We start from the raw sequence: 21,150 nt of genomic DNA on the forward strand, positions 1-21,150 counted from the left end.
CTTTCCAATTATATATCTGATAAGGGGGTAATTTCCAAAAATACAAAGAACTTATACAAATTAGCATTAGGAAGATACACAATCCAATTAGAAAATGGGAAAAGGGCCTGAATAGACACTTTCCAAAGAGGACATACAGATGAACAAGAAACATGAAAAAGTGCTCAACATCACTAACCATCAGAGAGATGCAAATTAAAACCACAATGAGGTACCATATCACACCTGTCAGAATGACTACCATCAATAAATCAACAAGTGCTGGTGAGGATGTGGAGAAAAGGGAGCACTCGTGCACTGCTGGTGGGAATGCAGATTGGTACAACCTCTGTGGAAACAGTATGGAGTTTCCTCAAAAAATTAAAAGCAGAACTGCCTTTTAACCCAGGGATCCCACTTCTAGGAATATATCCCAAGAATCCCAAAACACCAATCAGAAAGAATACATGCACACTTATGTTCACAGGAGCGTTATTTACAATAGCTAAGATCTGGAAACAGCCCAAGTGCCCATCAGTAGAGTGATAAATGAACTTTCTGTAAAGCCACTAAGTTTGTGTGGTTATTTGTTACTGCAGCTTAGCCTCTCAGATAAAAAAGCTGTGGTATATTTACACAATGAAATATTATGCCACTGTAAAAAAGAAGGATCTCTTGCCATTTGAGACAGCACAGATGGACCTGGAGAGTATTATGCTAAACAAAATTAGCCAATCAGAGAAAGACGAGTACCATATGGGATCTCACTTATATGTGAGTCTAATGAACAAAATAAACTGGTGAACAAAATAGAATCCCAAGGCCTGGATACATGAAACAGACTGACAGAGGTCAGAGGGTAGGTGGTGAGAACTGGATGAAAGAAGGTGAAAAGATTAGCCAAAAAACTTATATGCATAGCCCATGGACTCAGACAACAGTGTAGTGATAGCCAGAGGGAGGGGGGAGGGGGGAGGGGAGGTGGGTGAAGGGGGGAAATGAGAGAATCTGTAATAGTGTTAACAATAAAAAAAAAAAAGAACTTAATGTGATTCACAGGGTAGCTGGAAGCAAGGCAGGAGGGCGATAAGAAGGCTTATGTCAGTGTCTTGCATTGAAATGTGTATCTGTAAATGTGATCAGAACTCCCAAGGGTTTGGCCATAGATATGCTGTGATGTGGGTGAAGGAAGACCAGGGAAAGGAAGGAAACCTTCTGTCATTCAGAAAATTCACTCTCTGGTCTTCATTTCAGCAGGTGATGGACAATGTGGCCAGAGGGCACAGCTTCCAGGACAGCGGCACAAAGCAGCTCAGCGTTGGTGATGGGGGGTGCACCTGGCCTCAGGCTACACCTTGAGCCACCTAGAGCAGTGTCTCAGTGGCACAAAGCATAAGAGCTACCCTGGAGAAGAGGACCTATTGGCTGCTAGGCTATGAGAGGCTAAGCTGCAGTAACAAATAACCACACAAACTTAGTGGCTTTACAGACAGTTCATTTATCACTCTTGTCACACTCCAGTGCAGGTCTCAAAGCCTGCCAGTTTTGTAGCCTCACCATTTGGATCACACAACCTTCCAAGCAGCAGTACCTGGGAAGATAGAACTGAAGGGTTGAGTGGGATGTTCTTCAGGGTCAGGCTGGGAAGTGGCACAGGTCATGTGAGCCTCCAGACTTACTCAAACAGACCCACTTACAAAGGAGGCTGGGAAATGTAGTTTAGCTGTGTGCCTAAGGAGAATGTGATAGGGAACACACTCTCAGCCACAGAGAGTCAGTGGGAAAGGGTGACTGCAAAGGAGTGCGAAGGGAGTACATAATAGCAGCAAATGAAAGGGAATGAATACACCAGCTTCTCTCTGCCTGGGATGTGGGACAGACACTCTTCTTCCCTAAGTTAAGACACACTCTTAGTTATACTTAGCTAAATGGAAGGATGGAAATTTAAGTGAAAATCTGTGAGCTGTGGCTTCCTGGAATCCATACCTCCGAGTTAGATATGACACTTTTTTGCCTATGTTAAGGTCATGGCAAATAGGAAGTTGAAGAAACTGCCAGGACAGGGCGAGCTGCTTGTGTGTACCGAGATGGCATGCTTCTGGTAGGGCATGGGCTTAAATCACTTGAGGGCCTAGGCCACCCTCTCCATGTGCCCCTTACTAACCAGACTGGAGGAGAGAGGAAGGAAGGCTTTCAAAGGAGCACCTGAGTCTCTCATCTTCCTCCTGAATTAGTCATGGCCCAAAGGGACAGGGGTGGACTTTGGCCTAGTGAGGGACACAACTGCCTCTCTGCTCCTTCTGTTCATGTTGGGTGGGTCAAAATCCTTCAGACCAAGATTCTAGCAAAGAAGCAATCTTTCAGACACTTGCCTTTAATTATTGGGTGGCTTGTCTAGCACCATCCCCCATTCTCTACCTCTCTGCCCCACCCTGCCCCCAGGTCTGATACTATCTCATGCGGTCCTTTAGGCCCCCACAGGGGACATTCTATGGAGATTGGAGATTTTGGACTTAAATCATCCAGTCAGCCTTTGGATTTTCCAAATAGCCCAGTGAGCGGTGGGTTGTGACAGCCCAGGTATGTCTGCGGGTGGGGGCAGTGGGAGTCACAAAGTCTCTAAATCAAAGTACAAGTTTATCAAGTTTACATTAGCATTTTGATAAGCAAGAGGGCTTTCCCCAAGGAGGAATTTCATCCCAGAATCCAGGGCCCCAGGCCTGCCTGGCCTTCTTTCTGCCTGCTTGCTTCAAGGAGCAGGTCCCTTTTCTCTAAACCAATCAGCATGGCTCTGTCCCTTGTCTGTTGGAGGAGGGGGCTTATCTGCCCTGAGCCACTGTGAAGGTGGTTGAGAAAGGAAGACTCACGGGATCAAACCTGAGCACCCAAATAGCACAGGATCCAAATAGAATATCTAAACAGAAGTGATTAGGGCCAGCCAGGCAGCTAGAAAACCAGGGCGAGTGGCCTGAGCCTGGGCTTGAAGCAGCATTTCTATAACAACGACACTATTTTTACCTATACTGGATCTTACTGGAAGGGGAGAGGTTGAGGAAAATTGAGAGAGATGGTAAATCTCCCTGCGGTCCGCAGCCTCCTTCCCAGTCTCCCTCTTGGTTCTTGTTCGGGTTTTGATGGGTAAATGGTTGGGACCAATATCCATTCTAATCGCAAGCTAGAAGCTGGGGCACACTAATGTGGACAGTGGGAACCCCTCCTCCCTCCACCTGCTGCCCTAGGGTTGTGTAATGTGTGAGCCACCAGCAAACTCATCCACACCGAGAGTTTGTGAAGTGACTGAGAGGGGCTGCTCTGGAGGGGCATAGGGGACCACCAGAGCACAGGAGCTTCACAACCTGCAAAGCGCCCTCCTCCTCCTCCGCACTGTGGCCTGCCCTGTCCCACAGGTTAGTTCAGGAGCCCCCTCCCATTCTGGTGAATGTGTCTTGCCAAGTTCACTGCACAGTCTTCACAGGAGAGCTTCAGATGACTTTCACAGCTTCTTGCCATTCTTTCTCACCGCATAATAAGCGCTGGTATTCTCGGTGCTGAGGGTGTCTGCTGATACCTGGAACTGAGCACCCAACGATGGCCTTATGTTTGTGGCCCCAGAGCCAGCAGGGGGCCTTGAGTCCTCGTGAGAATGTGCGAATGCTGGCTGCCATATGGGTGGGAGGTCGGACAGGCCTTTGATCCCCACAGAGAGAGCCACAAAAAGACATCCTGGCCAGAGCCCTCTTCTGAGGGCTACTCTTAGAACACTAGTGACCACACATTTCATCCGAGAGAAGAGAGAGACAACTTAATAGCACTCTGAGGATCAGGTTTTATTTATTTTTGTGAGAGACACAATTTGCAGGGACCACGGCCCACCCTCTACTTCCCACTGAGGGAATAGTGTTAGTTTGCCTGGTAGGTTCTCACTGGATTTTTATCTGCTGCTCAAAGTTTTTTCTTTTTACAGAACAGAGAACAACCAGAGACTTGTTTTTTAAAGAATAAAAGCTTGGTGTTAGAAGTTTTTCAAACCTCTAAGGAGGGAAGTAGGGAGGGAGGGAGACAGAGAAAGAGAGAGAAAAAGAGATTGGTCCAATGAGAGCATGGGGAACCTGGCCTTCGGGGATCTCAGGCCACTTACCCACAGGGAGGCTGCCTCTGCACTTCCTGCCCACTCCTAGCTACAATGCCTGTGTATCTAACCAATTTGGCTAAAGACTCCCATAAGTGGGCTCTAGCTCATTACTAAACCAAATATTCCCTCTAGCACTAGACTGAGTTGTGATCTAGAAATTCTCTAGGTGAGTTTCCTGAATGGAGGAAGAGGGACTACATCTGGAAGGTGTGGTCTAATGTCAGCATGTGGCTGTAAACTACCAGCAGAGCAAGTTAGTTCTCAGGGATACAGTCATTTGTTTCTTGTAGGCTTTTCCAAAAGGGAAAAAAGCATTTTTGTAAAAAATAAGCACTTTCAAAACCCTTGAATGGGAGTTAAGTACCGAGCAGTTCTGGCGGGTGGCCTGGTGACGTGTTCTCTGTCATTCTCTGCTTCTTCCTGTGTGTGCTCTTGAGGACAGCAGGTGGAGGAGAGAGGGGTTAGCTCCAGGCTCAGCTGTGGCCTTTGGTCATCTGCAGATCAATTTCATGGGTAATTCAGTGGGGGAAGTTGACCTGGGTCATGCTTTGTGACAGCCAGACCAAAAACCACAATGACACAGTGTTGCCATCATAATCCCAGAATGTACCATAATGTCATAATTGGAAATTAGAGTTTAAGACACTGAGGTTAGAAACAACAGCCCCAATGAGTCATTTTGTATGAAGTTTACCAGGAAAATATTTTTTCATGATTCTTCAGAGGCCCTGGCAGTTGTCTCCCTTGTAAATACTGTGTGAATGTAGTGGGGTCCTAAGCATGAGAGAAATACCCTTAGCTTTGGTTTTTCTTCTTGGTTATTTTTTTAAGTTTGCAAATTTAAATCAACAGGCATGATAGTAAGACTGTACTTTAAATGAACTTTTTACAAAGCTCACTTAATGCACTATCATTGTAAGAAGTTATTCCTGCTCTGTTTTCTGGTGTCTGTGGCAACAAATGTATGGTTATGCCCGAAATAGTATGTTTCTATTAAAATAGATCCCCATGCCTTCTGATGCCCCATGATGGAGTAGGCATTTTGCACGTTGCTATGTAGGAGGTTTGTCCATTCCAGTTGACAGCCTGGTGAAGCGATTCCCCCCAAGGCAGCACACCTTCTGAAGCTTTCCTTCTGCTCCCTACTTCCGGCCTGTGCCTCTTGTGCACCGTTTGTAAACATTATCAAGGTTGGGTGGTCTGACTGAGGCATCTGGAAGGATGCACAAAATTAACCATATCCAAGCAGATGCAGCAAGTCTGCTCACTGCCTTGGAAAACCACAGAAATGTCTGCCATTCAGTACATTAGATCCACAGCTACATTCGTCGTCTCTGTGTCTTTAGATTTTGCAAAGGGGAACTGAAATCCAGCAAGTCGTATTAGGAGCCCATTCAAAAAATGAACAAAAAAGCAAATGAAAACGACCCAGAACGAGGTGGTGTATTTTTCACTTTGCGTTTTGTAGGCATAAATCCCTTCTTTATAATTTGCAATTTTTTCTGAGAGGTGGTGAATTTTCACTTCAGAGGCAAACAAAATCATGACAAGACAACCGCAGGACCCTGCAACAGAAGCAACAAACACCATGTTGGAACAAATATTTCCTGATGGAAAGGGACAGGGAAGAGGGTGGAGGTACAAACTAAAGAAAGCCTTTTACAGGTATCCTCATTTGCATTTTTCTGTAAAAAATGTATTATTTCAAATTAGTAATCATGAGCCTGATTCCCCACACAGTGGGTGCTCGTGCCTGGGTGATGGCTTTGAGTGAGAGGACCTGTGGAAGTCAGGTCAAGCTGTGTGGTGAAAAGGCTGGGTTGTTGGGCACCTTAAAAGCACAATGATGAAATCAGGCACAGAGCAGCCACTGCTATGATGTGGCTTCAAGAGAACAAAATTCTCTCAACAAATTTCTCAAAATACTTCACAGGCCATGCAGGAGAAATGCCATTCAGACAGCTCTGTGGAAAACCTGGGCTTCCTTCAGAGGGTTATGTGCCTCCTCCTCCTCCAGCTCCCACCTGACCGCAGCTGCCCAGAGGAGTCCCTGAGCAAAGGGAGCCATGGATGAGGTGTTGAGGCAGAGAGTACCTGTTCTCCTTGTTAACAACTCAGGATTTTCACCTGGGCATGTGGCTGCCTTGAATATAGACTACATTGTTTGGCTGAGAGTGGCTGAGATGTAGGGGCAGCAAAGTCTCCTTGAATTATGCATGTATTAGGGTCTTCCACTATCATTATTTTTCTCTGATTTATACTCATTGGTAGCCTAATCTAATCTTAACTGGTGCAGCTGCCATCCGGAAGAGACCTCTGCAGGACAGGGGCATCCACACTGACCGGTGCCTAAAAACTCTGACAGGACCTCCCCACTTGAAGATGGGGGACCGTCGGGTGGGTGGATAGCACAGAGGCAGAACAGGTGGCAGGAGGGCAGGGTGAGGAGCACAGTGGGTGGCTGGGACTCCCAGGGCTTCCACAGCCTGTGTTGGATTCCAGGCCACCTCAAAGGGGTGCCAGTTAATAGGAGACTTGCTGGGATGGTTTTCTGACTTAAGTCAAACCAATTTGGGTTCCTAACCTGTGAAATTAAGCAGTTTTAATCACCAAATCTCAATTTCCTTATCTATAAAATGTGGATAATAGAGATGACACATGATTAGCATTTTGCATTAGAATTGATTTGCATAAATGCTTATTAGTTGGTAGCTATTCTTATGGTTCTCATGTATTCCTTTCTCTCAAAAATTTTCACCTTAATTCTTTCCCCCACCACACATCAGGTAGGTAACCCAAAAGAATGTATTACAGTGCCTTGCTCCTCCAAATACTCTCCCGTTAGGCTTGTGACTCCTTTAGGAGGGGTGATGCTTTTGGTTCTTCCATTACAGTTCATCAAGTACTCTGGGAGCAGCAACAAGTGGCTTAAGTTCCCATCCATTAATTCACTCCTTCATTTATTCAACTAGATTTATTATATGCCACTCATGGGGATAGTGGTGGAGATTTAAACATTAAAACAAGCACATGTTTTCTGCTCTAACAGAGTGTGTAATCAGGCAGGGAACATAGATACAACAATGATTAAATCAAGCACAGTGATGTAATAGTAAGGGAGGTACAGGTGGCCATCACTGAGAGGGTGGGCAACAGCATGGAAGGTTCCTTAGAAGTAGCTATAGGAGAAGTTAGCCAACAAAGGGAAGCTGGCCTGTGTGGGGAGAGCATCCCAGATGTGGGGAGCTGCAAGGCAAGCGACGGCCCCCATTGCTTCCAGAGGCCAGGTTTGGGTTGGAGTGAAGGTACAGACTGGACCATGAGGGGTGGGGAATGGGGGGGAGCAGGAGAAGGGAAATCACATTTCTTTATTAGAATTTAGCTTAGGACTGGCCCTATCAGCTTGACAATCAATATAATACACCCCCAAATGATCAAATGATATAATTTTCTTGAAACTTCACTCCCCAGTAGCCTCAGAGCAGTAGTTGAAAACATTCCCATGTAAAATGTTGTCAGCCTCGTTTTCCCCTGGCAAAACTGTACTACTCCTTCATTGTTAGATGGTGCAGGACAAGGACAATCTATCAAAGCAGTTCTATGCTCATTGCCACCATGAGCTGGCGAACTTATTTATTTGAAAATGGTGGATAAAATGCCATTTCTTTTACAAGAGTCTTCTTTGTCTGAGAAGATGGTGAATTTCAGACAGAAGAGAAACACTGTATTACCTTAGTGCTTGAAGGGAAAATTCAAGCACGGTTTCCTTTTCAAGTTGCTAAATATTTTAAAGGTATTACTTTGTTAAGGAGACAGCATCCTAGTGAGACTGCATTTCAAATTCCTAAAGTAAAAGTTGCTTGAGGTGTCTTAAACTCACAGCTCTTCCCACCCGCCTTTATTTTACTTATTTATTTTTCATCCCCATTTATTCCCCGCCCCCATACCCTCTTCCACCTTCACCTATCCCCGCAATCACCAGACTGTTATCCGTGTGCACTAGTTCTTTCTTTTTTAAAATCTTTTTTGCTCAATCCCTCCATCCCAGCCAACACCCCCATCCCCACCAGAGCTGTCAGCCTGCTCTCTATCTATGAGTCTGTCTCTATTTTACTTGGTAGTTCAGTTTGTTCATTAAATTCCACATATGAATGAAATCATACGGTACTTGTCTTTCTCTGACTAGCTTATTTCACTTAGCATAATGCTCTCCAGGTCCATCCATGATGTCGCAAAGGGTGAAATTTTCTTCCTTTTTTATGGCTGTAAACTCAGCCTTTTGCCATAGCTAATACTTTAAGCGCACAAGCTCTCGAATCAGAACATGTGGTCCAGTAGTTGAGAGGATGGACGACCTGAGGTTCTGCTCTGGATTCTGGGCTTGGCCATGTGGTCAACTTTGCCATTTCAGAGTCAGAGCATAGAACCCAGCCCGAGCCTCAGCCAGCACTGCTAAGAGATGTGAAAGGAAACAACTCAGTGTGGATTGAGAATATTTTTGCTTTTCTCTGTCGAGGGCTCCAAACGATACATGAGAGCAAGTATAACTGTTTATGACTTATAGACCAACAGGTATATGGAACCGTTCTGTTGGTGGTCTGACTGCCAGGGACACGGAGGAGGCGTGTAAGGGATATGAATGATGGTGAGAACAGGGCTTAGCACATTTCCAGTGTGACTCTCAGGCTCCAGCAAGGGGCTCCAGCAAGGGGGTCCCACACCCAGAGGTCCTGCTCCCTCTTTCTTCTGGAGATCCCTCCTCTGTGGGGCAAGGGATCTTTGAGGTCAATGGGCCAGGCCCAGCTGGAGTCCCTGACTCACCTTCTAGATACAGTTCTGGGACCTGGGAATTCCTTCCCCAAACACCTGACACTTTCCAGGGCTATGTGGGTATCTCCCCTGGGCCATCCTCCCAAGGGCAGACTCTGTGTCTGGTACACAGCCCTGAAGCCTGAAGGTGTCCAAGGCACAGCTGCTTTGGGCATGGTCAGAGCCCCTGGAGGTCCTTTACAGTGTGGATGGAACCAGGCACAGAAGGAAAGAGGACAGACAACAGCCAGCTCTCTTCCCATCACCACATCCAAGTGTAGAATTGCCAGGGCTCAAGGATTCTAAATGTGAATCTGGCCTCCCAGGTCCTATGGAGAGATGTTTGTTCAGGCAGGAGCCGAGAACACGCCTCAGTGAATAGTTTATTAATGTTTAACTTTTAAATGTCTAGACACGGGGTATGTGAGCTGTCATTCATACTCTTGCCCAAGGGCTTACAAATGTTAGAATCAGGTCTGCTTGCTTCTCCCCTCCTTTTCCCAGTTTTCCATGTACACCAAGAGCCCAAATTCAGCAGGGCCATTTGGCCAGATTCCCCACGTCTGTCCATCTGACCAGCACTGCTCTGGCTCATAGGAAAGGTTAGAGCACACTAGACTTCAGAAACCTGCCACACCTTGCTCAAGCTAGAATTTGAAGTATAACCAGGCATAGGGCCCAGGTTCTACTGCCCAGGGTCTTACTCAAAGACCAGCCATTTTTCCTTCATGTGTTTGATTTCCCCACCATCTGGCTGATTCTGTAGTGTGTTGTTTTTTTTTTTTCCTTTAATGACTTTGATTACTGAGTTAATTTCTGACTGAATAGGATTGCTGAGTTACAAGGCTGTCACACCACGAATTATCAGTCAATTATCAAGCGATTGTAATGTCCTAGACACTGCACACTCAGGACTCTCTCTGGCAGCTGTTGAGAATTGGGCACCTCTCTCCTCTTGGACTTACAATAAAGGGGACAAAGGTCACAGCAAGGAGAAAACTGCTTCTTCATTGCTGGCTAACCCCTGAGAGAGAACATCCTGCCAGGATCTAGGTGAGTCCAGGGCAGCAGGAGTTTTGGTAGAGAAGTGTCCTCCAAGGTGAAAATCTATGAAACTTCCTCTCATTATCACTGAGATTGTATTTTGGGAAATAATAAATTAGAATTTCAGTTCCATCTAAAGTAATGGCCGAAATTTCCAGAAAGCTAACACATAATCTTTAAACCCTCTTATGGATGACAAATGTCAGAGGCACTCCATTTTCTCTACAGAATGATAAATCAATAATTTCCTTCTTTAAGGAGCCTTGAGAAATGATAAGTGGGGGTAGGAGAGCCACAACTTTGCAGGTGCAGGTGCTAATTTTCTGTGAAGTTGTGCAATCTCACTAGAAAGCAGGTATTGGAGGTGAGATCCCCAGCAGCGATTTCTTCTCCGAAGGAAGTGGTTCTGGTTTCCATGGCTTTCAGAGACCAATGGCTACCATCTAGACCAGGGGTGGGCAAACTTTTTGACTCGAGGGCCACAATGGGTTCTTAAACTGGACCGGAGGGCTGGAACAAAAGCATGGATGGAGTGTTTGTGTGAACTAATATAAATTCAAAGTAAAGGAGCGGAGGGGAGAGCAAGAGAACCGGATAGAACAGCCAAACGGGCCGGATCCAGCCCGCGGGCTGTAGTTTGCCCATGGCTGATCTAGACAATGGGCAGAGGGTCAAGTAAAGCAAACTAATATCTAAGGGTAGATTCTGAGGTCATAACGAAGAACAAGTTGGTCATGTGATTCCAAAGAGCAGCTGTGGATGAAGGATTAATGGCAGCTGGGCTCAGCACTTCCTCTTCCTCCTCTGTAACAGAGTTGAAGAGCCCACGTCTAACTGGAGCTTCACAAATGTCATGTTAGTGAGAAGGGTGATTTGTGCCAAGATAAAATGGTCTAAAAGCACAGTCTTTTTCCAATTTGAATTGATTTCCAGAAAGGGGAGAATGTCATTTTTTACCAGGAAATATGCAGGACTGCTCCTATTTTACTCAACAAGTATTTATTGGGTGCTTACACACTGTCTGGGCACCAGGGACACAGCAGCGAACAAAGCAGATAGAATTCTCTATCTTCATGCAGCTCTTGTTGGTGGAGACAGTGCAGAGAGAGGAAATAACAAGATAGATTTAGTTTATTGGAGTGTGATACACACCAAGGAGAATAAAATAAAGCAGGGAAGGGGATCCCTTGGGGAGGCCTCAGAGAGAAGATTACATTTTAGTGTCTCTTGAAGGATATCAGGGAGTGAAAAGTGAATACTTGTGGAGAAGAGTATTTCATATGCGGGGGGAAGGAGGGGAGCCAGGACGACAGCGAGTGAAAAGGAACCAGGTGGTGAGAGCTGAGAAAGGAAGGCAGGGGTGAAGGAGGTGAGCCGTGTGTGTGCCGTGTGTGTGTGTGTGTGTGTGTGTGTGTGTGTGTGTGTGTGTGTGTGTGGTGGGAGGGGGGGCGGGGGAGGACACATCAAGTGGTGCTTTGGAGGTCATAGCAAGGACCTGGGCTTTGATCCTAAGTGAAGCAGAAGGGAAGACATACATGCACATTCTGAGTAGGAAGGAGTCTCCTTGAAATTGTGATAGAACGAGATTGAACATCTCCTTGCACAGGTTATTTCTGGACCCTTTGCAGAGTGAGTTAGATCGTCCTTGTCCTGCATCCTCAACAGGAGTGACCCAGAGTGCAATCCTCTCACAACAGTTTTGCCCCTTCAGCTGCTGCCTGCATATCAAAGCAGTGCTATGCTCATTGCCACCATGAGCTGGCGAACTTATTTTTTCCTTCTGCAGCCTCCTTTCTAAAGGCTATGCTGAGAAACTGATAGAATATTTTTATTGCTGACTTTTCTACCCAGTCCTTAACCTTCCTTAGGATCCATGGCTTTGGTGCTGGGATATCCTGTTTCTCTTTCTCGGACTCTGAACAGCAGCTCCTCCATAAGGACCGAAGTGAAACGAGATGCAGATAGTTGCAGAATAATGAGTACTAGACATATTAAAGAGGCCAAGACATTATTGACACTAAAACTGATATGCAATGAAAGCATTCTTCTATTTTTGTCCTGCTTTTTATTTTCTGGTCTTCATGTTTTATATATGACTTGTGCTTATTTATGTGCCCTGTCACTGTTGTGATTATCATAATTAATTAAACCCATATTAGTAGCATCCCCCTTTTAAAGAAAGTCAGTCATTTTATTTGTTTGCCTTGCTTGGTATAACTCATTACATGATGCTCTACGTAAAAGAAGACATAATAAATGTAATTTGCAGTAAGCCCACATTTCGGAGGCTTGCTTGAGCTAATACATATCGTATTATCCTCAGAGACTGTTCCCTGAACTATTTAGGACATTCCAACGTTGATTCACAGCAAGTCTTCTACCCAGCCTGCTCTCTTTTACATGCAGTTGATTCTGCGATCAACTAGGAAACTTCTAGCATGGAACATATAAAGGCATACGCTTACATATCAATGCTCCAGTGTGAAACTGTGGGTCCATTTGCTTCTATATTCAGTTCTCTCTCTCTCTCTCTCTCTCTCTCTCTCTCTCTCTCTCTCTCTCTCCCTCTCCCTCTCCCTCTCCCTCTCCCTCTCCCTTTCTGTCTCCCTCTCCCTCTCCCTCTCCCTCTTCCCTCTCCCTCTTCCTCTCTCTAATTTAATTGGAGTCTCTGGAGGTTGAGCCTGAGTAGTGGTATTTTTTAAAGCTTTTGTAGGTAATTCTTTTGTGTGATGAGTGTTGATACAGGCACAATGATACAGGTGCACATGTTTCATTTACTCAACAAAACCTGAGTGAGGGCTCACTAGGTGCCAGCTGTTATAACGGGCACTGCGATACCACAATGAATCAGGTGCACAGTTCTGCCTTCGTGGAGCCTACAATATAGTGCAAGAGTCACACAAAAGTGGACACAAATAATTAAAGATCACAACAATTATAATTGGGGTGCTATTAGAAAATGGAGGCAGAGAGGAGATGGGGCTTCAATGTGGTAGTCAGCAAAGGCTATGCCCAATAGCTGAGTTCTAAAGATATAAAGGGGCTGATGACCCTCAGAGAACTTCTGGAGGAGAGGAGGAAGCACATGTGAGGATTCTAGGGAAAGAGGTCTCCTTGCTGAAGGAACTGAAAGTAGGCCCTTGTGGTCAGGGGGCAGGCAGGGAATGGGAAATGGAAAAGAAACTAGATTGGAGAGATCAGCTAATGCTAGTTAATGTTGGATATCCAAAGCCATGGAAAGTGTTTTGGGATTGATTCTAATTACAATAAGAAGTTTGTGAAAGACTTTAAGATATTGAATAGCTAATTTACTTTTTAAGAAATTTCTGGTGAAAGACTAGGCTGCTGCATTGGAGATGGGGAGAGATGAATGGATTCTAAAGACATTTCAAAAGTAGATCCAAAACATTTTGGAGGTAACTTAAGCAATTAGTAGACAGTGGTGGCATTAACCAAGATAAATAAAATAGGAGAGGAAAAGGCTTAGAGTTTGGGCAATAAAGAATCAGGGAGAGGATCTCAGCACTAAAAATCAGGTGTTCTACTTGTGGCATGTCAAGTTTAAGATGCTGTGAGATGTGCAAGGGGAAATAGCAAGTAGATAGTTGGATATGTGAGTCTAGAACTCAGAGAAGAGGTCTAGATGAAAAATATAAATTTAGGAGTTGTCAGGATATAGATATTATTTAAAGCAATGACAATGGCTAAGATCATCTAGGGAGAGAATGTAGTAAGACAAGAATTGTCCTGGGACCAGTCCCTGAGAATACCATCCGTTATTTTGGGTGGTGGAGGAGGAGGAACCAGCAGAGGACACTGACTAGGTGTGTTCCAAGTTGGAGGAAGGAAACCAGGAGACCTCCACATCCCAGAGACTGTAGGAGGGAAGTTTCAAGAGTACTGGTCAACACTGAGCTTTGTGAAAGAGTCAAAAGGAGAGTAAATGGGAGGGGAGGGAAAGTGGCAGGGAGAGGCAGAATGAAGGAAAAGGATGGAAAACACTTCCCTTGAGGTTTAGAATACAGTAGGGGAAAGAGAGAGATGTACACAAATTAAGGAGGTGAAGAGAGGGAGCCAGAGAAAGAGAGAGAGAGGAAGAGAGAGAGAGACCTGGGGCCCTGGTGTTAGTGTTTTTGAAAGCTCTTCCGTGATTCTAATGCACAGTCCAGGAAGAGATTCACTGCCCACAATGAACTATGGAGGACCATTAAGATATGGCTAACATCTTAACTAGGGGAATGATTTCTCAGACCTGGTTTTAATTGACAGGAGGAGAGAGAGCAAGCTGACTTGCACGGGTTTCATGGAACAATAAGAGTTCTCAGAAATGTTGCACAAAGAAGGCTGAGGAATGTGATGAGCCAAACGGGAAGCCATGAGAAGTGGAAGGAATGTCTGGTCCAGAAGGGCTATAGTGTGAGCAAGCTGTGGGGACTGAAACCAGTGGTGGCCTAATCCAAACTGCTGTTCCCTTTCTTTTCTACATCCAGGGTCAGGCCTGCACCACACTAGGAAACATACGAAGCAGCTTGTAGCACTGTTCCCTGGGCAGTGCGGAAGGCCCTGCCTAGACAGTAGGAGGACTCCCTTCCCCACCTTCTCCCGTCTTCATGCTTCAGGACCAGAAAGCTAAAGAAATAACTCTGCAATGACGTCACCACAAGGAAATCAAGAACCTGGGGGTAAGTAGGAGAAGAAGGGAAGATTGAGAAGTTTTCTCTGCTGACTGTGAGGGAGGCCACCTGGGCAGAAGGTGGAAGAGAGATGCTCCCTGGAGGGTCTCTGATGAAATGTGACTCACACTAGAACTAAAGGATCTCCCAGTTCAGGCTCTGGCCTTGGAGCGTGTAATTTATTGGCTTGCATGGGTTTCATGGAGCAATTCAGTGTTTGAGATAAGGGCTGTGAAACTCCCATCCTCCACATTCAGAGTTTATACTGGGGTATCCATGAATATTACAGCTTCAGTTAAATCTTCCCACACTCCTGGGGCCTCTGGGGACTATCTGTAGATGGATGGGGAGTCTGTGATTTACAAGTAACTCTTTTATCACCAAAGATCAGCTGGGAGTCCATCTGACCCTCACACATGTTTTTAAAACTTATTGAAAATTTTGGTATTTAAAAATAAGGATTTGGGGCTTAAAAGAACATAGATGATCTGGACACACTAAGCCTTTCTCCTCTGCAAGACACAGATCTGGAACTGGCTCCTTCTTTCCTTTCTCCCACTCTATCCCTTCCTTCACCCACAAACCTTTATTGAGCACCATGCTTTTGCCACAAGTTCAAAGCTAAGGTATAGTGTAAGCACATGGCCCGTGTGCTCCCACATATATTCTGTGCTCATGTTTTCTTTGCATTAGAATTGGACAAAGGCCACGATAAAATCTGAGACTTGGATTAAATTCTGCATTCTCTGAGTCATGTTTTTCAAATACTGTTAGTTTGGTTGCCCATTAGTACTGTCCCATAATTTGTCTTCCAAATGGGCTGTCCTGAATTTTATTCAGAAGCTATTGTGAGATGGCTATGCCAGTTAATAAACTGCTGTGTCTCGGCTTCAAACCAGCTCTTTTTTCTCTGCTTTGTGATGCTGGGTCAAGACTAGTTCTGCCTGTCAGCTGCTTCCCACATGGAGAACATGGCAGGGTGGGGAGGACAGGGAAGCAGAGGGGTCTGCTTCTTCTGCAGCTGGGGGTTCCCCAGATGGTTCCACACTCTCACAGCTGCCTCTTGGTGTCCTGTGACAGTGCATCTCTGCAAGGTTCAGTGCCTTTTTCCCAATGGTCTGAGACCAGCACCCTGGGCCTTTCCTTAAGTCCCTTGGTTCTGATAACTCCAGACTCTCCCCTTGGTTCTCAGAGCCTTAGGGGTGGTAGCTGCTTTCTGCAACTATGGTTTCAGAGTTACTTCGGGTTTCCTTTGTGTTTTTCCAGTTCTTCCAACACCTGTTTAATTATTTCCCTATTACCCTGGTTCTCAAGCTTGAGTTTGCTTCAGAATCCCCTGAAAGAAGGGCTTGTTAAAGCTCAGCATGTCGGGCTCCACCCCGAGTTTCTGATTCAGTAGGTCTGGGGTGGGGCCTAGAATCTGCTTTTCTGTCAACTTCTCAGTGATGCAGATGCTGCTGAACATTCACTCCCTCTGTTAAAATAGCATGTATTCTGTTTTCTAGCTGACCCGACTGATTCGGTGGCCTTCACTGAGACAGCACACCACCCGTTTGGTTTGGTATGCTGGGTGGGGCAAGTAGTGGTAACACCCACTTCTGATCTAGGCCTTCCCATGATATCCAATCACTATATAGGAACGTCCATCCACACTCTGTACCCGTGCTCTTGCTCCTCTGCTCTGATTGCAAATCCCTTGGCTTTCCTTTGTCATCTTCCATTCCATCTCTGCCTGGCTCATGTCCCACCTTCTCTATGGGCCTGCTCTGCTAATTCCAAACCACTTGAATTCTGATTTCTCTACTCTGTACTGCACTAAGTGACCAAGTTAACATCTTCTTTGGGGCTTGCTTTTTCAAGTCCACAATACACTGAATTGTTTACTGTGTGCAGAGCCTCACACTGGATGCTCTTGCTAGAGATAAAAGATGAGACTTAGACTCAGCCCTCACAGGGGAATCAACACTGCACAATTGAAAAATGGTATTATTTGCTTGTGAAAGATCTGGAAAAAATATCTGTAGAACCCCCACTAGAGAGAGAACTACTTTGGTAGAGTGTATCATTTGTTTATCAAGATGAGGGTGGGATAAGACCAGAAGAAGTGAACTCAAGCAATAATGGCTAGAGGCTTGAATGCCTGCTGACAAGCAGGCTTTGTTTCACAGAGAGGGAACTATGGCAAGTGTGTGGCTGGAGTGGAATTATGTGGAGGGAAGAGAGTGATATCAAGAGAAAGAAGAAGCATGGGGCCTGATGACAATCACAGGACAAATCAGAGGAGAATGAAATGGAAGAGAATGGGGATTTTCAATACACTACTTGCTGATGTGTTGTAATCTTGCACATCTCTCCATGAAATCATTAGTAAAGCTACTTGCTTACTGGGACTATGACAAAGTATTGAGTCTTTTTGCAGCTTTGGAGTGGGATGAAATCAGAGACATCCTATAGGAAAATGGCTACATAGGAGTTATATATTTTATTTTCTTGTTGTTTTTTTTCTTCCTTGTAAATATATGCTAAGCACCCTGTGGCCCTGAGTGGATTTCGTATTCTTTCCATTAGTCCTGGTTACGAGTAGCACATGTTTATTGATGAATTAATTTCCAGGTTTAGAATTTATCCTTGCCCAGACATACTTACCATTAGGTCACAGAAAGTGCCCACAGGCCTGAATACAACTCATATGTGGGTGAAACACTCGTCCTCGGCTTTTTTGATGATTTTTATTTATTTTCTGATTATATGTAAATAAATGCACATTATTGAACATTTGTAAATAATAAAAAGTGTGAGAGAAAATGAAAACCACCTATATTTCATTGTTCAAAGGTAACTACTACCAACAGAATGGTCTTTCTATATATCTTTATCTATATATGTATTTATGTAATGGAGGCTATATTTAGAGAGTATATATTTATATATTTATATATATTCTCTCTATATAAAACAAATTAGTTCCATATTTATAAAATTTTATATACTGTTTTTTAAACTTAACTTTTTGTTATAAGCATTTATCCTTTTGATTATGTCTTATTCAAAAATATAATTTAATGTCAGCATCATAATTATTCACATAGACTACCATAATATATTTATTGAAATCCCAATGTTGGATAATTATATTTTTCTCCACTTTTTGCTATCATATGTAATGCTACTGTGAACATTTATGTATATATACAGTAACACTGTATTTGAGTAGACCTATCTTTTGATATTGAAAAGCACATTTGTCTTCAGGTGTAGAATTTTGTTCTTACCTGAAATGAAGCTCAGAAGATACAAACCCAGAGGGCCATGCAGAGTTTCAAAGGGCTTGCCAAAAGCGTTGTACATGAAGAAGGCTGTCCCCACCATGGTTAAGACAATCAGGATCATGGAGAAGAGAATGACATTGACGTGGATGCTCACTGGGATTGCTTTGAGCAAATCTGGGAAAACTGAAGGTAAAACCAAGATTAGAAGGAATTTAATTAGCAGTTTTCTGCAAGTTTAATTTAAAAAATTAAATCCCTATTATTTTTAACTTCAAAAATTACTAAAATCCTTCAGATGAATACATCTCTCACTAATTTACAATGGATTTATAAAAATATTTAAACATGGGATTATTTTATAGAACTCACCAGTAAAAACTAGCAAAGGAGAGGTTTGAGGGAATTTATTTTCTGCTTTGGTCATATGTAATTACTTCAGTAAACAAGTGCTGGCTTTTTCTTTTTTAATTGATTAAGGTATTAAATATGTGTCCTCCCATTGACCCCCTCCCCGGCTCATACCCTCACCCCTCTGGTGTCTATGTCTATTGGTTATGCTTATATGCAACAAGTGCTGGCTTTATAACCAAAAACTCTACATAAGTTTGATGCACAAAGTTTCTTTAAATTGATTTTTAGAGAGAAGAAGGGAGAGAGAGAGAGAGAGAGAGAGATCAATCAGTTGCCTCCCACACATGCCCCCACTAAGGACTGAACTCACAAATTTTTAATGTACAGTATGACGCTCCAACCAATTGAGCCACATTGGCCAAGGTGATGACCAAAACTTTTAATGACATTTCTCAGTCATCATCTATATTTTTAAAATCTACCTTAATTTATAATGACATTTTCAATTTGGGAATCTCTGGGAGAGTTCAAATAGCAGGAGGTTTTTATATTTCCTTTACCAACTTTAAAGAATAGGATATTTGCAGTCAACTTTAATATTTTGATGTAGCACAAGCTGTGGGAAAATAATTTCTGGTGGTACAAGAAATATTTTCCACTTGAAAAACAGGCCAAGTCTATTTCTAGATTTTGTGTTCAGGGTAAGTTTTTCTTGTTTTCAAAAGAAATGAAATGCTTTATAAATGTACAAGAAATATTTCTCTTATCTGGTGAGACATCAGCATGCTTTAACATCAGCAAACCTGACAAAACCAATCTGGGGAAGTCTATTTCAGTCTATGTTAGTTTCCTGAACATTTATCAAGTGTTTAATTTATTTACTGAGCTACTACTATGTGCCAGGCATTCTTCTAGGTGCTGGAAATATAACCATCAAACAAGACAGACAAAGTGCCTGTTGTGGAACTTATGACCTAACTAGAGGCCCGATGCATGAAATTTGTGCAAGAGTAGGCCTTCCTTTTCCCAGCTGCTGGCACCGGCTTCCCTCTGGCACCCAGGACCCGGGCTTCCCTCACAGCCCCAGCTTCATCTGGAAGGACGTTTGGTCTAATTAGCATATTCTGCTTTTATTATTATAGATGGGAGTGGATAGACAATTAACAAGTAAACAAATAAGATACCTTATTGCCAAAGATGGCCACCATCAATTCCTTTCCTTCTTTTACACACACGTAACTTCCCCTTTAAGAGGTAGAATTTATTTCTCAATTCCCTTGAACCTAGGCAGGCTTGTGACTGAGCACCTGAATATGACAGCAGGGCACCTCTGCCAGTTGCACACCTAGCCTATGAGAGGACCAGCAGTTCCCACTGCTTTCCTTTTGGAGGCTTGTGCTACCCGCCATGCTGGAGGTCCAGGCTACTTTGCTGGAGAGAGAGGCCACTGGAGGAGCACCAGGCATAGGAGGAAAGAGTGTTGGACTTCCACCCCAGCAAAGTCTCCAGATGACGTCAACCCCAGCTGCTATTTAACTGCAACAGTAAGAGAGACTCAATCAAGAACTGTTCAACTGAACTAATAAACTTGTTTTAAGCCCCTGATCTTAAATAATAGAATGATATACATTTTTTTCCAAATGGTGCTAGGGGGTTATTTTGCAGTGATAACAATAAGACACTTTCCACTGGTGATAATGTTATGGGGAAAAATAACAGGGTAATGGAATTGGCAGTGATTGAGTGAGTGATGAGAGTGGTCAGGAAAGTAACACCTGAGCTGACATCTGAGTGTTGAAAGGAAGTGGCTATGCAGAGATCTGGGAAAGAGCATTCCAGAGAAAAGGAACACAGGGGTGACGTTATAAGAAACTGCCGCCCCGGCCGGTTAGTTTGGCTCAGTGGATAGAGTGTCAGCCTGCAGACCAAAGGGTCCCAGGTTTGATTCCTGCCAAGGGCATGTACCTAAGTTGCAGGCCTCTCCCCTGGCAACCAATCAATGCGTTTCTCTAACATAGATGTTTCTCTCTGTCTTTCCCTCTCTCTTTCACTCTCTCTAAAAATCAATGGAAAAATATCCTTGGGTGAAAATTAAAAAAAAACAAAAACACCTATCCAGTAAAGTCATCCTTTGAAAAAAAAAAAAAAAATAACTGCCTAGTGTTTTCTAAAGTGGCTGAACCACTTCACCTTCCCACCAACAATGGAAGAGTCCCCAGTTGTTCCTCACTCTTACTGGCACTTTTTCAAAAATTGTAGCCGTTTAATAGATGTGTAGTCTGTCACATTGTAGTTTATTTGCATTTGCCAAATGGCTAATGTTGTTGAGCATCTTTTTTTGTGAGTTTCTTTGCCTTCTGTATACCTTTCCTTGGTGAAGTGTCTGTTCATGTCTTTTGTGCATTTTTATTGGACTGTATTACTATTATTATTGAGTTTTGAGCATTCTTTATGCATTCTTGGCCCTTTATCAGATAAGGAACTCACAATATTTTCTCAAAGTCTTGGCTGGTCTGTTCATTCTCTTATCAGTATCTTTTGAAGAACGGTTCTTATTTTTATGAATTCCAATTTATCAATTTTTCTTTTATGTGTCATGTTTTTCATGTCAAATATCAGTAGTCTTTGCCTAATGCAAGGCCACAAATATTTTTTCCTCTGTATTTTTCTAGAAGTTTTTTAGTTTTAGGTTTACATTTAAGTCTATGATCCATTTGAGTAAGTTTTTAAAATTGTTTTAGTATTTAGCTGAATATAGACTTAAGACCCACAATGCCATTTCTAGGTATTTCCTAAAGGAATTAAGAACACATGCCTACACAAAACTCTGAATGCAGATGGTTAAAGTGGCTTTATTCATACTCACCAAAAACTGGAAACAACCTGAGCTGTG

At 43.6% G+C, this 21,150-nt stretch overlaps 1 protein-coding gene across 3 annotated transcripts in view; it reads right to left on the reverse strand.

The window, feature by feature from the left end:
• Window positions 1-5,410: 5,410 nt before the first annotated feature.
• The window catches only part of CLRN1 (clarin 1), a gene marked incomplete at both ends in the record, with an annotated part of 31,347 nt that continues 15,607 nt past the window's right edge, over window positions 5,411-21,150 (reverse strand). The window contains 2 exons of one of the 3 annotated variants that reach the window (XM_080655554.1): window positions 5,411-5,676; window positions 17,910-18,089. In XM_080655554.1, the coding sequence (XP_080511680.1) occupies window positions 5,411-5,676; window positions 17,910-18,089 (446 nt within the window). Of the gene's footprint in view, window positions 5,677-17,909; window positions 18,134-21,150 lie in introns of all 3 variants that reach the window. The other 2 variants (XM_080655553.1, XM_080655555.1) reach the window with 2 other exon arrangements.

This window comes from Plecotus auritus, assembly GCF_963455305.1.
Source record: "Plecotus auritus genome assembly, chromosome: 2".
NCBI lineage: Eukaryota > Metazoa > Chordata > Mammalia > Chiroptera > Vespertilionidae > Plecotus > Plecotus auritus.